The sequence below is a fragment of the Neomonachus schauinslandi genome, chromosome 5, assembly GCF_002201575.2.
Source record: "Neomonachus schauinslandi chromosome 5, ASM220157v2, whole genome shotgun sequence".
NCBI lineage: Eukaryota > Metazoa > Chordata > Mammalia > Carnivora > Phocidae > Neomonachus > Neomonachus schauinslandi.
In genome coordinates, this window is record NC_058407.1 from 118,296,943 (window position 1) to 118,318,731 (window position 21,789).

General features: G+C 38.3%; 1 protein-coding gene across 3 annotated transcripts in view; it reads left to right on the forward strand.

Annotated features, from left to right (window-relative positions):
• NEBL (nebulette) overlaps window positions 1–21,789 on the forward strand; it is a 342,628-nt gene that overhangs the window by 249,963 nt on the left and 70,876 nt on the right. The window contains exons 5-7 of one of the 3 annotated variants that reach the window (XM_044915535.1): window positions 3,277–3,387; window positions 12,576–12,677; window positions 13,641–13,742. The exons of the other annotated variants lie outside the window; for them this stretch is intronic. Of the exons in view, the coding sequence (XP_044771470.1) occupies window positions 3,277–3,387; window positions 12,576–12,677; window positions 13,641–13,742 (315 nt within the window). The remainder of the gene's footprint in view (window positions 1–3,276; window positions 3,388–12,575; window positions 12,678–13,640; window positions 13,743–21,789) is intronic. 3 annotated transcript variants of the gene reach the window in all.

A 21,789-nucleotide genomic window follows, 5' to 3' on the forward strand; every position in this document is an offset into this window, starting at 1 on the left:
ATCAATTTGCAAACATTCTCAGCTGCTTACATCCAAACTAGAATGATAAGGTGAAGAGAGCTAAATTAATGCTCCTTACAGAAAATGACTGAGGGGAAGTCATTCTAAAAAAAGAGAGAGATGTGGAGATTTTAGGATGCCGTTTTACGAGATATCCCCCACTAAAAATTTTATAAACAAAGACCACAAAGAGAATTTCTGGAAACGAATGGACCATGCCATGAAATGGTGAGATCCTTCTCACCAGGGCTGTTTCAGGCAGAGGCTAAATAATCTCTTATCACAGAACTGATACAGGCTACTCAGGCATCTGGACTCAGATGTTTGACAGCCTATGTTTTTATCCATAGTGGCTCCGGGGTCCTGCCTAGCAGTGCATTTACCTATATAGTAGTTGTAAAATATCCTGAAGTTAGAAATGTATAGAGATCTTATATATATATATATATATATATATATATATATATATATACACATATATATATGATATAAAAATATACTATGCTATACTATGCTATCAAATATGCAAGATAAATGTATGTACTACTTTTATAAACATATTTATATATAAGTATATAAGACTGTTGCAAATGTCTTCCACTAGTTAGGTATCCAGTAGCAAGGCGACCTTGATTCTCAAGTATGAAGAAAACAGTGTTAATCTAGGGAAATGCTAAACAATAATGACAAATCCTAAGAAATCAAATTTATCAGAAAATTTATTAGCTTGACATGATTTTCCATTAGCTATTTTAAGGATGAAAATCAATATGATAAATTAAAGTTCAGCTGCCTCCAATTTGATGTAATCTTAATTCTAAAGTGGTGCTTCATTGTAGCTATAAATGAAATGACTTTTAATGCTGCAAGTAGAAAATTACAGAGCCTTTTAAAGAAAGAGTGCTTTTTAAAATTGTGCTTGATGACTCACCATTTCTATGATAACCCACTAAATGATCAGCTGCATTGATTATGTTTATAAAGTCACAAGTCATACAAACTAAACTAGGCACACAGCAAAAAGGAGCTAGGTACGTGCTATCTCCTTTTATTTAAGAAGAAGAAACAAATCTGATAAAGGTTTCTTCTTGGCATAATAGACCTGGTCACCCACTAAACTCCTCCTCCTTTCCCCCAAAGTTATAATATAGAATGTAATGGAACTGACATAATGGTTTTTGCCAACTTAAATGGAGGTCCTTAATGGGTTTCCTATTTAACATAACTAATTGGTGAAAATGTAAAGATATGTTCATGAGAATTAGATATCCTGATGGATTAAATCAATGGACAGACTCTAACAAGATGAGTGATCCCTGAAATAACGGGGTGCTGCGTGTGAGTCCTGATAATCAACTAGATATACCGGATTGGATGTGAAGACAGAGTGGGGCAGAACTGAACAAGGCTTAAGGACACTAGGTGACAGGAATCTCAACGTAGTTATCAGAAGGAAAACACTGTGATCTATGGATACAGGAATAATAGCAAGCACACAAGAAATCATAACCCAGACTAAATTGGACAGTTCTAATTAAGAGAGGTCAGACCATATCTGGAACATTCTGGGCATCTTAAGAAAGGGTGGATTAATTGGAAATTGTGCAGAGGAGGGCATTTAGGGGTACAGGGGCTCACGACCTTACTCCGTGCAGATGGTCTGGAGAAATGGGAGGCATTGTCAGCTGTGTGCCCACACCTAAAGTTCCATCCAGTGCACTAGCCGCTAGAGGAAGACGTATTGGGGCTTCATTAAGGGAGGGGCTTTGTGTCAAAGCTTCCACAATTTAGAGACTGTGACACCCCAGCGTGAGTTCCATTTCAGTAAACGTTTTCAAGAAGAACTTGGTGGGGGAGCCAGAGAGGAGATTTAAATATTGATAGTTGTAAGAAATGGCTTTCTTTCTTTGTGGTAAGAGGCGATGATTTTATTTTTAAAAATTAGTTTTGTAAATATCACCTTAATCCTCTAGACAAGTATATTATCTAAGTTAAATGAATGGTTAATACAGTTTATTAAAACCCATGAGGGGTTTAAGTTCATGAGAATATTTAATAAACTCATTTATTCACTCTTTCGCTAAACATTTATTGCATTTCTACTCTCTGTCATTCAGTATGAGAGGCACAGGATATTAAAAGATATGTAAGAAGATATAGGCATAGCTCTCAAGGAGCTAGTATTGGTAAAAAGTTTTTCCTTAAGTTGAGCTGTTATTCCTTTCCATTAAAAATTAGATCTTATTTTGTTCTTGTGACTACTCTTCCAGCTTTTCTCTTTAAATTGCCTCTATTCTCCTGTGTCGAGTTATCCTAACTCCATTTAATATTTTTATTATAAAACTTAATATCTATTTAAAATTAATTTTAAAATAATTTATTCATTCATTCCTATTTTATTTTTATTCATTCATTCATTGAGCAAATATTTATTGATCCTTACTTTGTGCCAGGCACTAGTTTGGGCTCTGAGCATTCACTGAGCTAGATAGTTACATTCTCATGAGGGAAGACAGAAAATAAGTAATTCTATAAAAATAAAACAAAAGTAATTAAAAAGTGCGAAGGAAATACATAGGATAATGGAATAGACTGCGAATAAAGGGATAATTTCTTTGCTGTCTTCTGAATTTTTTTTTCCCTAACTCTATCATTGAATTTGGTTACTTCTACTTTTGAAGTAATCATTCTCATGCCTTCTGTCCATCCCAGGAGGGAACAAATTGAAATGGTAGCAATGGATGACATTGGCATGATGCTCATTTCCCTCAGGACAGACCTTGACATATCTCAGAAATCTGCGTGCATGTTTTATTTTCTCCCAAAGGTTGGGGCATTTAATGAGGTTTATGTTGTATTATAGCTGTGCCTGCAGAAAAGTCATAACAATTAATTAAAAATGAAAAATTTGCCTTTAAATATCTGGTCATTTTCCCCACTTTGTCAGTTGCTTTCCCAAGATTTAAACCTTGGACATTTATGACCCTAAGAGCTCATAGATTTGGAAGGTTTCCCAAAACCATAGCTGAGATTTAAGCTAGCTGAATATGAGTGGGGATTTTAGCATGCATATGGTCAAGGACTTTTGCAACAAACAGGAAAGAGTCAGATTTAGGATTCTAACCCTGAGTATATTCTCTTGCTGTAGAGGCTTAGGCAAATATGACCATCAGTGGTGGGATTCAAATACACAAACTCCTAGCAAAACACCGAAATTTAACAGGTAAGAATGTAGTATGCCCCTGAAAAAACTAACAATGATTTGTGTTTTTAAAGGTTGCCTATAAGCAGAAACACGATGCTGCCAGAGGATTCTCAGATTATGCCCATATGAAGGAGCCACCTGACATCAAACATGCCATGGAGGTCAATAAACACCAGAGTAATGTAAGGACCCCCTCCCTCTTGTTTTTCTGGTAAATCGTGGTTACCCACATCAGGGCTAATGGATATGTTGTTGCAATTTACATATTACAACTCTCCTCTTCAAAAAGAACTTTAAAATTTCTTGTTTTTAAATCTCCCAGTGTTCAGTCATAAATTCATCTGAATTACTCTGTCAAAAGTCATTAAAACCTTGTAGAATGTCTTTAAAATGTCAGGTCCTTGCAGATATTGGAAGTTCTGCCTTGGACCTATTGGGTTATTGGCATTTCCTAGAGTGCCCTTGACTTGATGGTAAAGCTCTCGTAGTTTCCAGTCTAGAATTGTAGAAGAACTGGGAGAAAGGACACCAGAAACCACTGGCCTGGGGAATAGTCCCTCACAAAGGCTAGTGAGATAGTACCCCACTACTGTCTCTTTTGGAACACATATGGAGAGCAAATGGTCAAACTTAAGACCCATGGAGAACATGAAAGCAGTTGATGTGTAATGGCTGACTTAGCAGAAACCAAGGGAGAGGAAACAAACCCATAGAAGATAAATTCTTTTAAAAGTTGTAAGTTAGAAGATTATAAAGTTGTAAGTTAGCAGGTGCATCAAAACTTCCGTGTGTTTGCTCAATGACCACCATTATCCTGGTGGCCTAGAAGAATAATTTCTTCCTGAAATTTCAGTCTCCCCATTAGGAGTTCTTTGTTCTCTAGGAGGCATGTAGGAATTGTTCGTTAGGTTCTTAATGGGCTACAATCAGTTCAGATAAAGGTGTCTGCCTTAGTTGGGTCAAGAAACTCCCTTTCTTTGGAAGCTACCTGAAACAACTGTGTCATCTCCCATGGGCTCTGTCTCACCACCTAGCTCCCTTACTGAATGGGGCTTGGCTGACCTTGTGTCCCCAGAGCCTCAGCTGTGCAGTACCTCTTTCCAGGATGGCAACAGTTATCTGTATTAAATTGCAATAGATCATTGCTTAAGTACAAATGGAGTGAGGTTTTACATTTTCACTCCAATGTGTAAATATATGCCAGTACCAAGACAGTTTCCCAAGATGGTTTAACTTGGATGAGAGATGAGAAAGCTACACGTCTGTAATTACCAGCAAGGCCATTTGAAGGGGATGCTTCATAAGAACGGTTTGCTTACAGAATGACGGTCATAACCATAATTACTACCACTTAGCTAGCACGGCTGCGCAACAGGAACTCTGCCAAGACTCCCATTGTTTCCAACTCTCACAAAATCCCTGTACTGATTCCCCATTCTGTAGATGAAGAAAATGAGACGAAAGAGTCAAACTCCCAAGTCCACCCTTTCCGGATGCCTCTTAAAAGGCATTGGTTATTGGTTGAGATTTTAAATGAAAATTTTAAAATGTGGGACAAAATAGGTTATCATCAGGATTTAGATCAACAGATTCAAGGAGCTGCAGGACCGAAGGGGTCGGCGGTGGCCCGGGAGGGGCTGGAGCGCCTTACACGGACCCTCGGGAGGCTGCTTCCAACTCTATAATTCAATGAAATTCAAATACGGAAGTTCCTTATCATAGAACTGGGGTTATTATTTTAACTCTGCCTTTTCTTTTAAAAGGTCTTTGATTGAGGGATTGAGGGAATAGAGTATAAAGGCCTTTTCTCTTCCATTCAATACTGTGTACTTATGGGAGAAGGATGTATTTACTTACACTCCTCTGCCTACTCGGCTCGACCTTCACATGCAAAGTTTGTACATATAATAGGATTTAGAAAGTGTTTAAGACTATTTACTCAGATTTAAAGTGAGAATGATATTTGTATTCTACCTGTGAAGTAGTTGATATTCCCCTAGAGTCAGGGCACTTAGAAGAATACATTTGTTGTCCCTACAATATGAAATTTAAACCTAGGTCTCGAAAGCCACAGGAAAGCAAGTACCTCTCATGGTTCATAGGTGAGGCTGGTGCGTCTCCACAAAAGACAAAACTCTGTCTCCCACAAAACTTCAGTCCGTCGAAACCCATTGCAGAGAATCTACTAATAGAATTACCCTTCCGTAATGTGGGATGTCCCTTTACATGATGCCTCCAAATGACCTGATTTAGCTTAAAAGAAAATGTGTTGTCACACGTACATCTGATTTGCCTAGAAATAAGGCATCTTTGCTGACCTTTTATTTTATGTTTCTACCAAGAGCAAGTCAGCTTTCCAGTATCTGTTAGAGAACCAAGAAACTGGGCCAACTGCGTTTAAACCTTTTAAGTTCTGCCTCCTTTCAGCTCAAACTTTTATTAGAACATTTATCAGTGGGCCAAAGGGCGTGTTTTTCCTTTCAGAACTGTTCTCTCCCTCATGCCTTTAGAAGTGTGAATAGGCAGAAGAGGATGGGGAGAGGACTTCTGTGAGGGCGGACCGAATTCTCACCTCTGTGTAACTCACAGTTTCAAGAGGAAGACTAGTCGTTCTAGGGGCACTAGTCTCTTCTGTCCCCCCCAATTCAGTGAGCACGGAATGGGGGGGAGATCATTTATCCGAATATCCTCCACTGAGGCATATAGTAGAAAAGGAATTTAGAGTCAGACCACATGTTGCCTGGAAGATCTTGGACAAGTTACTTAATATCTGCAAATCTCAGTATTTCCATCTGTAAAGTGGGGCAGTGGTATCCAACTCACTGGGCTCTTGCGAGTATTAAATGAGATGGTGTATATATAAAGGGCTTTGCAGAGGAGCAGCTCCATAAAATATGAGTCCTCTTTGGTCCCCCTCCAATTTTAAAGGGTGATTTGAGAGGTTAGGATGATTTCATAGTCAATTTGAAATAATTAACAGAGCTTAGATTGAGAAAAGGGCCAAATTTTGTGAAATTTCTATTAAGAAGCATTTAGGTCAGAAGGGCATGTTCAAAATGATCCTGAACCCATATAACTACCTATCTTGTTGATACTATAACCAAGAAATGATTAAAAACAGCCAATCTAAATCCTTTTTTATCTTAAGGATGTATCCCTGCCAAATTCTTCTAATGTAATTAGAGAAACTAGAGATAATCTATCCGGTTACTTTCCCCTAAAGAAGGGCTCAAAATGAAAACCCCAGTAACATTATTAGTTCTCATCAATCTTATCAGAGATGCAAAACCCAATAGTTCTGAAGGAAGTCAAACAAATTTTGAACTGCCATCTTAAGTTTTGTAAGTAATGTGGTCTGTATAGACTTGTGATGAAATTGGAGTGGTAAACTCTTCCAAAACACCATATTGGTAATCAATTCAATGTGCATTGGAAGGAAGTATTCAGCAGGGGAAACAAGAGACTTCATGTTTAAGAATGATATATATATATTCTTAATGGTAAGAAAAACTTATCAGGAGATAAAATTTCTATTCCATCAGAAAGTGAAAAAGCTTAGAGATAAATCAGTAAAATGATACTAGAGAGGCTGTCATGGTTTTGTGTGGTTCCCCGATGTGACTTATAATAACAGCACTTTGGGAGTTAGTATTAAAATAGATACATTAGTGTTTTGCTCATCTCTGAGACAAGAATAGTTAGTAATACCCATTCTGCCTTCTTTACAAGATTGTGGTGGTGGTAAAATTAACTCATGAATAAGAAAACTTCTATCAACTCTAAAATGCTTTTTATAAACAATGACAACAATAATAATGAGAAAGATGCAGCTCAGTATTTTACTCCATCTTTTAGGAGATGGAAAACTTTTCTGCCTTCTGATGAATGTCAGATCCTAGGTTTACCTGTATATAAAAGGTTTACATTCTCTCATAAAAATAATACTTACAATCTAATCCTTTACTCATTTTTTACATACAGGATGCCCAGACAGAAATAAGCCTGAGATAGAATTTCCAGTCCATGTGCCTATGTGAGATACCTGGGGGCATCTCTAATGTGAGAGTTTAGGATAAAAGTATTTCTTGGGAATGACTGCACGAGTGCTTCCAGATTATAACTAAATACAGGCCCCACTATGCCCTTCTATTCTGCCAAACTTAAGATGTAAATCCTTTCTAGTCTCTTCTCACCAAGAATCACGTTAACCTTCATCAGAGTGGCAAAGGGAATGATGGTTCTGGGCCAGTTGGGTTTGATTTCTTTAAGTCTGCTCACCAGCCTTAATTCCCCCACAGGGGTCTGTCTGTGGCTGCCATCCTGGCTGTCCCCTCATCTCTCAATCTTGGCATCTCCAAGGACATAAATCTGAGTCTCTCATTGGCCAAGCCCAACTCAGAACAATACAAGGAAGGGGATTGTGGATAACTTGTTCCAGTCCTGGGAGGGAATGTTGAGGAAGCCTGGTTGGACAGAGACAATGCAGCACAACAAGGGTGGGATGATGATTTAATGCATTCATGCACGTAAAGTGCTCAGAACAATGCCTGGCATGTTGGACCCTCTGCACAGATGTAAAAAAAAAAAATGCAAAAGATGTTATACACAACTAGTGAATCACTGAACACTACATCAAAAACTAGTGATGTACTACTATATGTTGGCTAACTGAACATAATAAAAAAAAGATCAAGATTATAGGGAACAAGCTGAGATTAAAAGACAATAAAATGATGAAAGTACAGACTGAGGGACAAAGTGAACATGGCGAGACAAGGAAGAAATTCCAAAACAAATTTGATAGAATTAATATCTTTATTGGAGGCAATGAAGAACAGATTTGACACTGCAGAAAAACCTGAAATGGAGACTGTGTTAATCGGGCGTTTCTAGGTTTAGCAACAGGACTCCATCTCAAGTTAGCTAAGTAAAACATGAGAATTTATTGGCTTGCATAATTGGAAATTCAAGCAACCTTTAGGTGTACCTGGATCCAGAGGCTCACAGTGTCACTGGGACTCTTTGTCCCTCCCCATCTCATGGCTTTGCTTTCGGACAGACTGTCTAGATGGTTTCAAGATGACAGCTGGTGTTTCCAGAATTAAATCATCCCTAGAGCCGCTCATTCCAGAGGGAAGGACAGAAGCTCTTTCTCCCTCCAGCCTCAGATCCATCAGTGACTCTGGCCCTCCCTGGGTTATGTGTCTGCCCTCTTATTGATTGTGGCTTCTAAAGAGATGAGATGTATGATTGGACAACCTGTCATGTCACCACCCCTGTCGCCAAGAAGGTAGGCTGCTTTGGACAGCCCCACCAAATCACACGGAATGAGAGGGAGGGGCAGTTTCCAAATAAAAAACCCCAGGCCGATACAGAAATTACACATGTCCATTACAGAGGCATAACTTAGGAAAATGACCCAGATATGTGGAAAAGGGCCAGGAAAGAAATTTAGTGGAAAAAAAAAAGGAGGAAGAGATCAAGCATGTATAATAATAATTTCAGGTGTTCCTGAGGAAGAAACCACAGTCAGTCTTTACAGATAAGATTGTATATTGTTATATGTTATTAAAAAGAAAAGGCAGTTTATCTTGGATATAAGATCAAGGTATAAGGAAATGATCATCATATGATAATTACTTTTTTGCCTCATGTGGGACCTCGAGAAGGAAATGAAACTTCATTGAAAGGCATAATACAAGGTTTAAAGAAGTGGGGAAATTCACCTTTTTCTCTTGGGAACAGACTGAAATAGTTTTGAGAAATTTTTCCCTAAGTCGTTTTGTAGGTTGAGTTGCATGCAATGCCCACTGAAGTTTCATTTGTTTCCTTTGTGGAACTGACTAGAATTATTCTAATGTTCATTTATGAGAATAAATAGGTAAAAATTAAGAAAAATTTTGAAAAAGAAGAGCAGTAGACAGAACTTGGTGTAAGGTGTGTAAATCCTTATGGTCATACATTCAAGAAATGCGTGAGTGAGGCAGTGAATGTTAAGTCCTTAATATGCTACCTGGTCCATAGTAAATGGTCAAAAGTGGAGATTATTATTGGTGTTATTATTTCTCCTCTTCCCCCTTCTCCTTCTTTTCTCTCTTCTCCTTTGTCCTCCTTCCTCCCATCTCCCTCTTCCTGCTTTTTCCTTCCATGCTCTGAGGATGCAGTAGGGAGCAAAACATTAAATAAAATGAGGTAAGGGGCGCCTGGATGGCTCAGTCATTAAGCATCTGCTTTTGGCTCAGGTCATGGTCCCAGGGTCCTGGGATCAAACCCCACATTGGGCTCATTGCTCAGCGGGAAGCCTGCTTCTCCCTCCCCCATTCCCCCTGCTTGTGTTCCCTCTCTCACTGTCTCTCTCTGTCAAATAAATAAATAAAATCTTTAAAAATAAACAAACAAACAAACAAACAAACAAACGAGGTAAAATCAATCATTGACCCTCAAGCTTGCACCCATCCTGGGCTGATGATTTTCAGGAGTCTCTTCTTCTCTTCTTATTCAACAGTATTATACAGAACACCATCTTGTCATGAGAAGACAACCTGAAGAATGGAGGCCAGTCCCTTGTTCCAATACAGTTAGCACTTAGGGGTTGAATTTATTCAGGAAATAGAAAAAAGAAAAAAAAACCCAAAACCCTGCCACACCTCTCTTCTACCATATACTGTTTTTATTCTTCCTGGGTTCTGACAGACTGCAGAACGGAGCAAAGACATAGTGCAGACATTTGAGAAATGTCAGGTGAGCTCCCCTCAGACCCGGGTTAGGAGGAGGAAGATGAGCAGCGCTCTTAGGCAGCCATGTTGCTGCACCAACAAGTTCAGACATCCTTGCAGACCGTGAAGACCAGGAGCCTACCGCCCTGCGCCTCTCCATGTAAAGCCCCGTTCCTGTGGGATGTCCCCACGCAGTGGTATCCTGGAAGATCTGACTAGTGACCGGGCTCCCGTGCTGTTCTCCTGTGTGGCTCTGTGGTGTCCGCTTGTTTGAATTTGCAGCTCTTGTCAATCTTAATATTTGTTTTGAGTCACATATGCCGGCCTCTAATTTGCAATTTACATGGATGATGGGGCCCTATTCAGAGTCCTGCTCCTTCCGCCTTTGTGCCCCTCACGTCTCTTCACGCAGTCATTATGCTGAGCAGCATATAATTACGTAACCCATACAAAGCTTAGATTTCTGGAAGGTTGCAGCTCTTTTGAAAAAGTAAGGGTTTCCATTTTTATCCTCATTCTTTTCTAAACAAAAGACATTACCCCCCTGTGGTTTCCGTATGAATGCAGTAACTTAGAAACAGTTAGTCTTGTAGGTGGGTAGTAATTTTGGTTTGTGTTCACCTGAGAGTCGGTTTTTGTTTACACAGCTTGTGTTTAACCGAGTGCAGGCGGAGGTTGATTGGCCATCATTGGCACATGAGCGTGTTGTTATTTGAAGCCAATGAAATTGGCTTAATTTTAAACCCCTAAAGATTTAAAAAATTCACCCAACAATATAACTCAGTTTTCAGCCTATTTTCATGTTTCTTTTGCTACCTGTGTGCACGAAACTTACCTGAATTACTTGTGACAGTAAAGCCTATGAAAACAAATACTGAAGAAAACAGATGTTCTTGCTGAAATTATGTTAATTCTATTGAAGTTGTGTTCACTCGTTAGATTCATGATTATAAACATTGTTTTAAAAACAGGCTTGGGGGCGCCTGGGTGGCTCAGTCGTTAAGCGTCTGCCTTCAGCTCAGGTCATGATCCCAGGGTCCCAGAATCCAGTCCCACATTGGGCTCCCTGCTCAGCGGGGAGCCTGCTTCTCCCTCTCCCCCTCCCCCTGCTTGTGTTCCTGCTCTCGCTGTCTCTCTCTCTGTCAAATAAATAAAATCTTTAAAAAAAATAAAAACAAATAAAAACAGTCTTGGTGGTGAGGCAAATGCAAGCCCTTAAAAGAGTAAATAGAAATGTATATAAATATTTCACTGAAATAAAATAATATAATGCGTAGGGAGCCTTTCACTTCCTATACCTGATATTATTTTTGAAAGAAATGAGAAAGTACAAATGTTTTCTTAACTCTGCAGGAAATTGAAAGGAAAATAACAAGATACATTGATATTATCTAGAACACTGGCTCATATTGATTAACAGGAGAATTCATTAAAATGCAGATTCTTCAGAAATTCTATTATGTAGGGTTGGGGATGGACCTCAGGAATCTAATTTTTGAGTAAGTACCTTAAATGATGCTATTGTGGAAAGTCTCCAGGCAACAATAGAAATATTTGTTTTGTACAAATATAATTAATTGTGCATTTTGTATTGATGTTGTTTTACATTTCTGTGTTTTACCTTTCTATGCCTTGAAAAAATGAAGGTCTTAAAAATGACCATTGCTGCCCCCTTTGCGTTAGATCTTTAATAGAACTAATGTAATAGACAAGTCGACCAGCCCCTGGTGATATTGCCAAATAGAATTACATCTGGAAAATAGATAAATACTCCTTCAGCTCATGACTGACCTCAGGAAGCAGAGAAATGGACAGACTGGTGAGGTGTTGACTGTGGGACGTTATACCAGTTCTCATCTGGTCTTGCCTCCTGTTTGTCAGTGGAGTTAATCTAAATAACCACCATTGTCTAAAGTACATTTGGTAAAATTTACATGCATTTTTCTCTTTAAATGTCTATTTTCCACACTTTGGTTTGATTGTATCTCATGTGCATTCAGAGAATGGATGTTCCTTAATGTCATTGCTTTTATTTTTGGAGGCTCAAGTCACTGCATTGATATTTGCTAGGTAATAAAAATATCAGTACACATGACTAGACTTGCCAGACATGGGCATTTTAATAAGAGTCCAGTCAGAAAAAGAAGAGAGAGCTGGAGAGGAGCAGCTTCACACACCCTCACCCCAGGAAGTGATTTTTCTACACTCATGTACTGGGCTTACCCTGCATCCACTGGAGGTCGAAACTGTGTGATGGGCAAGTTAAAGCCCTTGCTGAGGATATTCTGTATGTGAATATGTACATACACTCTTACACGTAATGACATGCTTTTAAGGTGATAATTCCATAAGAATTCCGTAAGATTCTGTAAGATTGATTTTGTGCCCAAGTCTTGGGCTCACATTTTTTAGGTTGTATGAATCCAGTTCAAATGCAGTAATGCTAGTGAGACTTAGGTATGGGAGAGAAAATAATGTATCTATTCAAATAAATGTTGTACATAAAAAAATTAAAAAAACAATTTATGGTCGGTGGGTTCTCTAAGATGATTATGACAAGGATAAATGATGTATAGACATTAAGATTGGTAGCTCTATAAAATTATTAATTTCTTCTTTTTCTTTCTCTCAATCAAAACTGTCTCTTTGATCAGATTTCTTATAGAAAAGATGTGCAGGACACCCACATGTACAGTGCAGATCTCAACAGACCAGACATCAAGATGGCAACACAGATCTCCAAGATCATAAGCAATGTAATCTCTTTGTTATCTTGAGCAGAAAGGATTTCTTATTTTTTCAGGAGACAACACATGACTTTGGTGGTTGAATGGTTAATTTAATTAGTGAAATTAATCAATCTGAATTAATGACATCTCAAGTTTTTTTATCTGAAATATCCATTTGACTGTGTAAGTTATTCAGGTATATGCAGAAACTGCCCAAATTCACCTTGACTATGGCTAATGCTGTCATACTTTAAGAGAAGTAAGTGCTCTTCGGGCGTTAAGGTAATGTTCGGATGCCTCAGCCTGAAAGTCAACTTTGTTAGTCATGTGGTCTCTCACCTTTCCCTGTCCCAAAGAACTTCACTTGGCCTTGTTTCTATTGTGCTACTGTTAATTGTGCAGATTCTTTTTTTGCCACCATTTACCCTTGTACATTTTCTACACATTTTGGCTCTTTTCTTATCATATCTTCTCCAAGATATCCTTACTGGTTAATACCATTTTACTTAAACATAACTTGCACCCTGGTTAAAATGATGGCTTCACACAGACCAAATGTTTGAATAACAGAGACTATACTCACTTAAAAATTAATAACTATTTACAAGATTTAACTTGATGCTAACCAAACGGAGTTAAATCAGTTCCTAAGATGAAAGGAGCCATACAAGCTATCTGTCTGCAGAAGGCAGGATCTCAATTCCAGTAATTTTTCCTAATTTTTTTTCAGTGTTTATACATAAGCACAATGATGATGACAGGATACATAGACTCAAATTTAATAATTAATTTACTACAAAAAAAGTTGAATTTGATTAACCACACTAAGTCAATTTCTGTTCTACCAGTCAGCATTTTTGTGTTCGGTGTATTGTAAGGAATGTTTTTTTTATGGACGGAGGGTCTATTATATTTTATTTCAGCTAATATTAATGTAATTCTTCATTGGAAAGTAGAAATATTTAACATTCTCTTATTTATTCATTTTAGGCAGAATACAAGAAAGGGCAAGGAGTAATGAATAAAGAGCCTGCTGTAATTGGAAGACCAGATTTCGAACATGCTGTGGAAGCTTCTAAACTTTCTAGTCAAGTAAGACTCTAGTGATGATTCCACAATGATTTTATTCAGAGATTTTGTTTCTAGTGGCACAGGAAACTATTTCATTTTAGATAATATCTTTAATTGCAAGAATATGCAAAGATAATGTTTCTGAAACCATTTCAGATAGGATTGCAATAATTACAAATTTCAGTAAGAGATAAAATGAGTCCAATTTTAAGTGCAAAACAAAGTTTTCTTTTCTCCTGGTCAAAGTCTAACCTTTTTCAATGAGGTTAGCCATGTTGTCACATTTCCTAGGATTTCTAGAATTATGCAACTGTGGTATCAATTAAATTAGATTAGGTCAATAATTAGATTGCTGTCTATCTATACACACATACACACAGTTTTTAACTAGGTAATAAAATATCGATTTTCATATGCTCTAATTTAATCACAAAATAAGAAAGAGGTGATGCAAATGAAGAAAACTTTGAAATCTTATGGAAGCACATTAAACAAGATCTGAAAAGTATAAAGACATGTCATGTTTTTGGCTGAATGTCTCGGTAGATAAAAATTGCGATTCTCCCCAAATTAATATACAAATGTCATGCAATTTCAATTACAAGCCAATAGATTTTTTCAAGTATATGGATAAATGATCTTAGAGTTTGAATGGAAAGGAAATGCCTGAGAAGAGCCTTTAGAAGTATGAAAATGAAGACCAGTGAAGGAGAACTTAAGTTATGGGTTACCATAACATAATATAAAACCACTGAAATTAAATCAATATGGGATTAGTACAGTAAGAGATAAAATAATCAGTAGGATAGAATAGGAAATCCTGAAATAGACTCCAATATGTATAAAAATTTAATATATGATGAAAGTGTTGGTTCAAGTCAGTGGGAAAAAAGCTATATTAGTTCATAAATGGTGCTCACATAACTCTCCATCCATCAGAGTAAAAATAAAATTGGACCTGAATCTTAACCTATATACAAAATGAATTCCAGATGGATTAGAGATGTGAATATAAACAATAAAATAATTTTAAAATCTTAAAAGAAAACCCAGGAGAATATATATATCACATAGGGATGACAGAGTTGGTCTTAAAAAGACCGGAGATCCAGAAGCTATAAAAGGATAGTTAAGCATACCTGACCATAGAATTAAAACTCTTTCAATGGAAAATGATAATATTTGCCAAGTTAAAAATAATAGCATCAAAAGCAACTTTTATATAGTTATGGTGTTTTCACCTTTGAAAATATGCATTCTTCAAGTTGCAAAAGTTGGATGACATTTCAAAATGGAGAGGTGTAAATGAAGAAAACTATAAAATCAGACTGAAGAACATGAAATGACATCTGAACCAATGAGAAGACCAACTATGCTCTAGCTCAGGAGGCTCAGTACTCAGTATCATAGAAATGTTAATTCTTCCAAAATTAATTTTAAAAATTTCACACAAGGGGCACCTGGCTGGCTCAGTCAGTAGACCACGCAGCTCGTGATCTAGGGGTCGTGAATTTGAGCCCCATGTTGGGGGTAGAGTTTATTTTAAAAAAATAAATAAAATTTGAAAATTTTTTCTAAAAAAAAATCCCATGCAATTCCAGCTAGAATCCAAACAGACTTTTTAAGCATTTTGAATCAAATGAACTATTTGAATAAATTAAGTAAATTAGATTGTCTATGGAGAAGGCAGTGTCTGAGGAAAGCTTTTTAAAATGTAGAAAGAAGAGCAGTGGTCTTCAAATATTTGGAAAAGCATTTGTAATGCAAATGATGAGAACATTTTTATATCTAGAGTATAAAAAATTCTTTAATAGTGAAAAGAAAAAGACTAAAGCCCTATAGAAAAATGAGTAGAGGAGATGAATGAACAGTTATAGAGGAGCAACATAATAACAAAAATAGTCAATAAACATTTTCAATGATGCTCAAATTTATTAGTAGAAAGAGAAATGCCAGTAAAGCATTTATCTGTCATGTCCTGTGAGTGTGGAGAAGGACATCAGTGAGGGGTGTATAGTTGGAAGGGTTTGGTGTAACAGGTAGATTTGAGCTAAGATGGACTGAAAGGTCTGCTCAGGGGAAGACCCCAAATAAAGGCTGGGAATGTGCAGGACAGAGAAAAGGGGTCTGACAGACAGGAGAGACTCCCAGCAAGGAGAGAGGAATCATAAATACACATGGAAATCTGGGAGGAGTTGAGATGCTGTGTTGATGGTAAGTGGGTCAGTGTTGTATTCATTTGGACTGCAGGCCATATTTATGGAGCAGAATAGGAATAATATGTTCTATACAAGAAAAGGTACAGAAGAAAAAGTGATTTCAAATGTAATAATCGGGAGCGCTGTAGAGTTGAATTCAGAAAAGGAGTCACCACTACTACTTCTCACCATTTTAACAATAGTCTCTCAAGTACCCTCCACTCAAGTACCCTCCTTCAGGTAGGAAATGAATTGTCACAGAAAATTTTGAGCAGAGAAGCATTGTGAAGAAGATACTATTTAAGGAAGGTTAGCATGGCAGCACTGTGCAGGAGATAAGGCCGCATGAGAGGAGAGCGTCCTGGAGGCCAGCTGGGATGCTACCATCTTGGTCCACACATGGGGTGCTCAGAACTTGGGACAACTTGCTGGTCGTGGGGTGAAAATGAGCAAAGAGGGTAAAAGAGAGACACCTGAATGTCGGTGCGCCTCATATTCACTGTTTTATGATGTAGAAGGCACTCTCATTTACAAAACAACTTTATGACTCAGGAGGCTGTGGATGCGCTAAGAGCCTGGGGACACATTCTTGTCCAGGGCCCAAGATGGGCAGGGCCTGAAGAGGCAGAGCATAGTAGCGCACATTCAGCAACTCTTCTTCGGCTTTTTCTGTGGACAAAGACTTCCCATCGACTGTATAGGAGAAGCAGCAGATTCTAGAAAAACAGTACGGTTTGGTTGAGAGGTTAGGAAAATGGGCTCCGGAGCAGGACTGCCTGAGCTAAACTCCAGGTTCTGCCTCTTGCTGGTTCAGTGACCCTGGACACAGCTTCCTCATCTGTAAAATGGGAATGACTACAATACCTACTTCTTAGGCTTGTTGTCAGGGTTGAAATGCTGCCTGGCTAATAGAAACGCTATGTAACTTCACAAGAATAATTTAACTGCCGATATTCAGAATAGCTTTTCACTCTGCACTTTTACAGGAATTTACGCACAGATTGAAGCAGGAATAGCCACACTGGCCATTAGATTCCAGTCGGAAATTCATTCCTTCATGATCTTATTTGAGAGTTCTTAGCAGAAAAGTTTGGTATTTGAGCTTTAATTTTGATATTTCAAATTCAGTCACCAGAAATCCTACCACTTGCTCCTATCTCGGTTTTTAGGCAGGTTTTTAAAAAAATCCAAATCCTGTAGCAACTGACAATCAGATACCTAAGCAGGTTGCAATTTGCAAGTTACATTATATCTATCATCTTTATTTTCTCCATGACATTCTTGCTGCTCTCATAGTGTAAAAGCTCATCAGAAGAAAGGAAAAGTGGGTAGGTGAATATATAGGACTTCTGGAATGAACTTGATATGTTCCATTTGTATTTTCAGGTGTATGAACTAGAGACAAGGGCAGAAAGTTTGCTTTATTATTTTCATCGGCAACTCTGAAGACCACCTAAATATTCTCTTGCTCCTAACCTAATGTCAGATTGTGAATACAGGAGCACTCAAAGGCAAAGAAATATCAAGAAGGAAAGTGATTTAGGAATGGCAAGAAGCAGGGGACCTGGGGGCAGGGGCGGGAAGGAGAGAGCAGATGGTACCAGGATCACTGTGTCAGGGAAGGGGGGGAGTGAGGAGATGGTGCTCAAGGTTTGTGGCGGTAAGAGCTGCCTGATGAAGAGCCGAGAATGAGAAAGTAAGGGGCAGAATTCTCCCAATTTACCAGTAAATTGTGCTTTGTGGGATTGAACCCAGAAAAGGTAGTGGAAACACAAAACCCTTCCTGCTACCTTGTACAATAGCTTTGCCCCCCTAGTTGTAAAGTTTCCTTGTTTAAACCTAGAAGGCACATAAAATTATGGTCAAGTAGTTAAGAGAAAAATCAGTAAAAAAATTAAAGTGAAATCTTGTCTGCCAAGATAATGAGATTGGTGTATTTATAAGTATCTTAAATGTTAGTGGAGTAACTGTTGAAGCCATCGTCTTAAAAAATTCTTCTAAGAGCAGTTAATTTTTAATATATTCATATATCATCTTAATTTATTACTAGAAATTTATCTATGTGATGAATGGAATTCTTTTAGTTTTATAACATCAAGGAAACTTTTGTATTTATAATAACTAGTGTTTGTTCTAAAATTGCATGTGACATATTGATAAGAATGGGTTTGAAACATAAAAAGTACATTTTAGATTGCCATTAAAATTTAATTATAAATATTGTCCTCAAATTGAATGGGGATGTTAATTGGTTTGGAGAATCTCCCATTTCCCTTCTTGGCAAGCACTCTCCCAGCCAATCTCTTTACACCCAAGTATTGGCTTCAAGGTCATGTACTTGAGTTGCCAATTTAAATTGTATTTCTCTCTCTCCTTTATTCTCAGTTCTTTTTCCTTATTGTTCTTAACACAATTTGTACTAGTCATATATTTTTATAAATGTGTGTATGTTTTTTTAAAAGGTTTTATTTATTCATTTGAGAGAGAGAGAGCACTAATGGGGGAAAGAGGCAATGGGAGAGGGAGAAGCAGACTCCCCGCTGAGCAGGGAGCCTTATGCGGGGCTTGATCCCAGGACCCCGGGATCATGACCTGAGCCGAAGGCAGACGCTTAACCGACTGAACTACCCAGGTGCCCCTATATGTGTATGTTTTAAATATCTCCTCTATTACCACACAGCAGGCTTCATGGGGACAGGGTTGACATGTGTTTAATTCATCATTATAGAATGGCATGGACTGGACTTCAATAAATATATATAGACCAATTAAACAAATTTCTCTAGATCATTCACAGTTGGTGCAAAATCAGTAAGATGTTATTTTGTTATGGAAATAAGGACAGGCATATGATTTTGTGTAAAATTCAGACTTGGAAATACTATTAATTTTATGGCAAGTTCTACATAAAAATCTGGTTATACTCTCTTCTTTGACAGCTTTTAGTTCAATTTCATCCAAAATTGGAGGTATAGGTATGTGGCATTGTATAGGTACGTGTTGTTTACTTTTCATTTTTGCCGATAATGAAGGTATACTTATCAGAGTTTCCATTTTCTTCCTAACAGTTGTTTCTCTGGCTGTGATGAAAAGCTTTCCTTGGGGGTCTGCTTTTTTCTGCCTTTTTCTGACTCTGAATCTGATCCGTAGGTGGTGCTGCGAAGCCCAGCGCCCCTTGTGGCGAAGCTTCGAACTACAGGGTTTAGAAGTCAGGCTTCAGATCTTTGAAACACTGCCTTGTCCAGAAGCAGTTATGAGGAATGAATTTAAGTGATATTTTTGTAGTTTAACTGTCCCACTGTTTTCTCCAAGTGTGGGCCTCTGAAAGTCTTGCTAAATCTGTTAAAATTCCTTATAAACTTTTAGGATTCTGATCCTCTACACCTTTCCTATATTACAAAAAAAAAAGTTGGTAAACATCAGGACCATTAGATTTGATGATATTTATAATGTAAATAAAATCAATCCTTAGTGTAAGTAACTTTTCATTTATTTCCAAAGTGATTGACTTAGGCATAAGGGGTAATATTTACCTTAAAATCATAGCAAAATCACCCAACGCAATGCCTATTTCTCCCTTTCTCAAATGGTCTTGAGAAACCAATTGGTCAAGGGAAAGCATTGCCTCTGGAGATGTGAGTGTGGGTGAAGAGATAGACACTCAGCTGTGTGAAGCGTGGGTTGAAAATAGGATGTTGGGTGTGTATGTGTAGTGAGTGAGTGAACCAGTCAGAAGGTGAGCAAGGGACCCATTGAAACCATTTAGCTATTCTCTCACTTCATTTAAGCACAAACCTTACAGCAAGAGGTAAGAAACTGTTGGGTGTCAGTGTCTGCTAAGTGTGTTTTTTATGTAATGCAGTTATTTTACTCTGTGGTTAATTAATGAGGGAAACCCTTGCATTTTTGTTCCTTAGGCATTTTTGAATCAGATCACACAGAGCACTCAAGCTTAGAGAGAGATAAATTTCACAGCACTTTGCTTCTTACTACGTTTATTACAAGGATAAGAGTGACAGATATATTTTAAATAACTAATTTCATACTACAGAAATAACCTGGAAAGGCTAGACAGAATTTTAAAATTCAAGTTTTAGGGGGTATAGCCCAGTGCATAATAGTGGTAGAAATCTTCAAAAATAAAGTTCTCCAGGGGCGCCTGGGTGGCTCAGTCGGTTAAGTGTCTGCCTTCGGCTCAGGTCATGACCCCAGGGTCCTGGGATCGAGCCCCACATAGGGCTCCCTGCTCAGTGGGAAGCTTCTCCCTCTCCCACTCCCCCTGCTTGTGTTTCCTCTCTTGCTGTGTCTCTCTCTGTCAAATAAATAAATAAAATCTTAAAAAAAAAATAAAGTTCTCCAGAAAGGAGTCATGTGCTGGTTAGACGAATAAGTCTGAGGGAGATAATTTTGTATTGAGATAGTGTGTAATACATTTCTATATTTGAATCATGAATTAAGGGTGTGAATGGAAAAAAAGGGTGTGAATGGATTTCAAACCTCCATGCAGACATAACCATGATTTTGCATGAAGTATAATCACAAATTTTGGGATCATTTGCATTACTCTGTGCTTAATTAGTGATGTCATGAGAGTACTTTATTATAATTTGTTATATTTTTAAAATATCAGACTTTTTTTTTTTAAAAGATTTTATTTATTTATTTGAGAGAGAGAGAATGAGAGACAGAGAGCACGAGAGGGAAGAGGGCAGAGGGAGAAGCAGACCCCCTGCTGAGCAGGGAGCCCGATGTGGGACTCGATCCCGGGACTCCAGGATCATGACCTGAGCCGAAGGCAGTCGCTCAACCAACTGAGCCACCCAGGCGCCCAAAATATCAGACTTCTATTAAATACTTTCAGGAGAATATTGCATTGGAATGGCATTTAGTTCTGAATAGCTTATTTTATGTACCCAGTTATTCCTAAGAAGTGTAATTTATGCCCCCAGGCCACCCTCATTAGGACCTAAGCTGACCAGTGCTCACGACATGTGAGGCATACCAAATTCCCATGCATATTTTGAAAGAATGTGAATTTGAGATTTTTATTATTCTTCCCCAAAACATCAATTCTGTGATCTCTAGTACTCAGTAATGCCTACTTGATCATTTCTGATTATATCACCTAAACATGAGTTTGTTATCCTCAGGAACAAGTAAAACCAGTGCCCAGTATAGAGGTTAATACAGAGAATCCCTCAGGAAATACCAACTGAATAGATAGAATGCTAACAATTTTTGAAAGTAGAATCATGTACTTAGATGATCCTTCAAAACTGGTATTTTCCCATTTTATTTATTTTTAATTTTTAAAAAAGATTTTATTTATTTATTTGACAGAGAGAGAGCACAAGCAGGGCGAGTGGCAGGCAGAGGAGAGGGAGAAGCAGACTCCCCGCTGAGCAGGGAGCCCGATGTGGGGCTCATCCCAGGACCCTGAGATCATGACCTGAGCCGAAGGCAGTCACTTAACCAATTGAGCAACCCAGGCGCCCTATTTTCCCATTTTAAAAAGAATGATCTTGGGCGCCTGGGTGGCTCAGTCATCAAGCGTCTGCTTTCGGCTCAGGTCATGATCCCAGGGTCCTGGGATCAAGCCCTGCATTGGGCTCCCTGCTCAGCAGGAAGCCTGCTTCTCCCTCTCCCACTCCCCCTGCTTGTGTTCCCTCTTTCACTGTGTCTCTCTCTGTCAAATAAATAAAATCTTTAAAAAAAAATAAAAAGACGGGCGCCTGGGTGGCTCAGTTGGTTAAGCGACTGCCTTCGGCTCAGGTCATGATCCCAGGGTCCTGGGATCGAGTCCCGCATCAGGCTCCCTGCTCTGCGGGAAGCCTGCTTCTCCCTCTCTCACTCCCCCTGCTTGTGTTCCC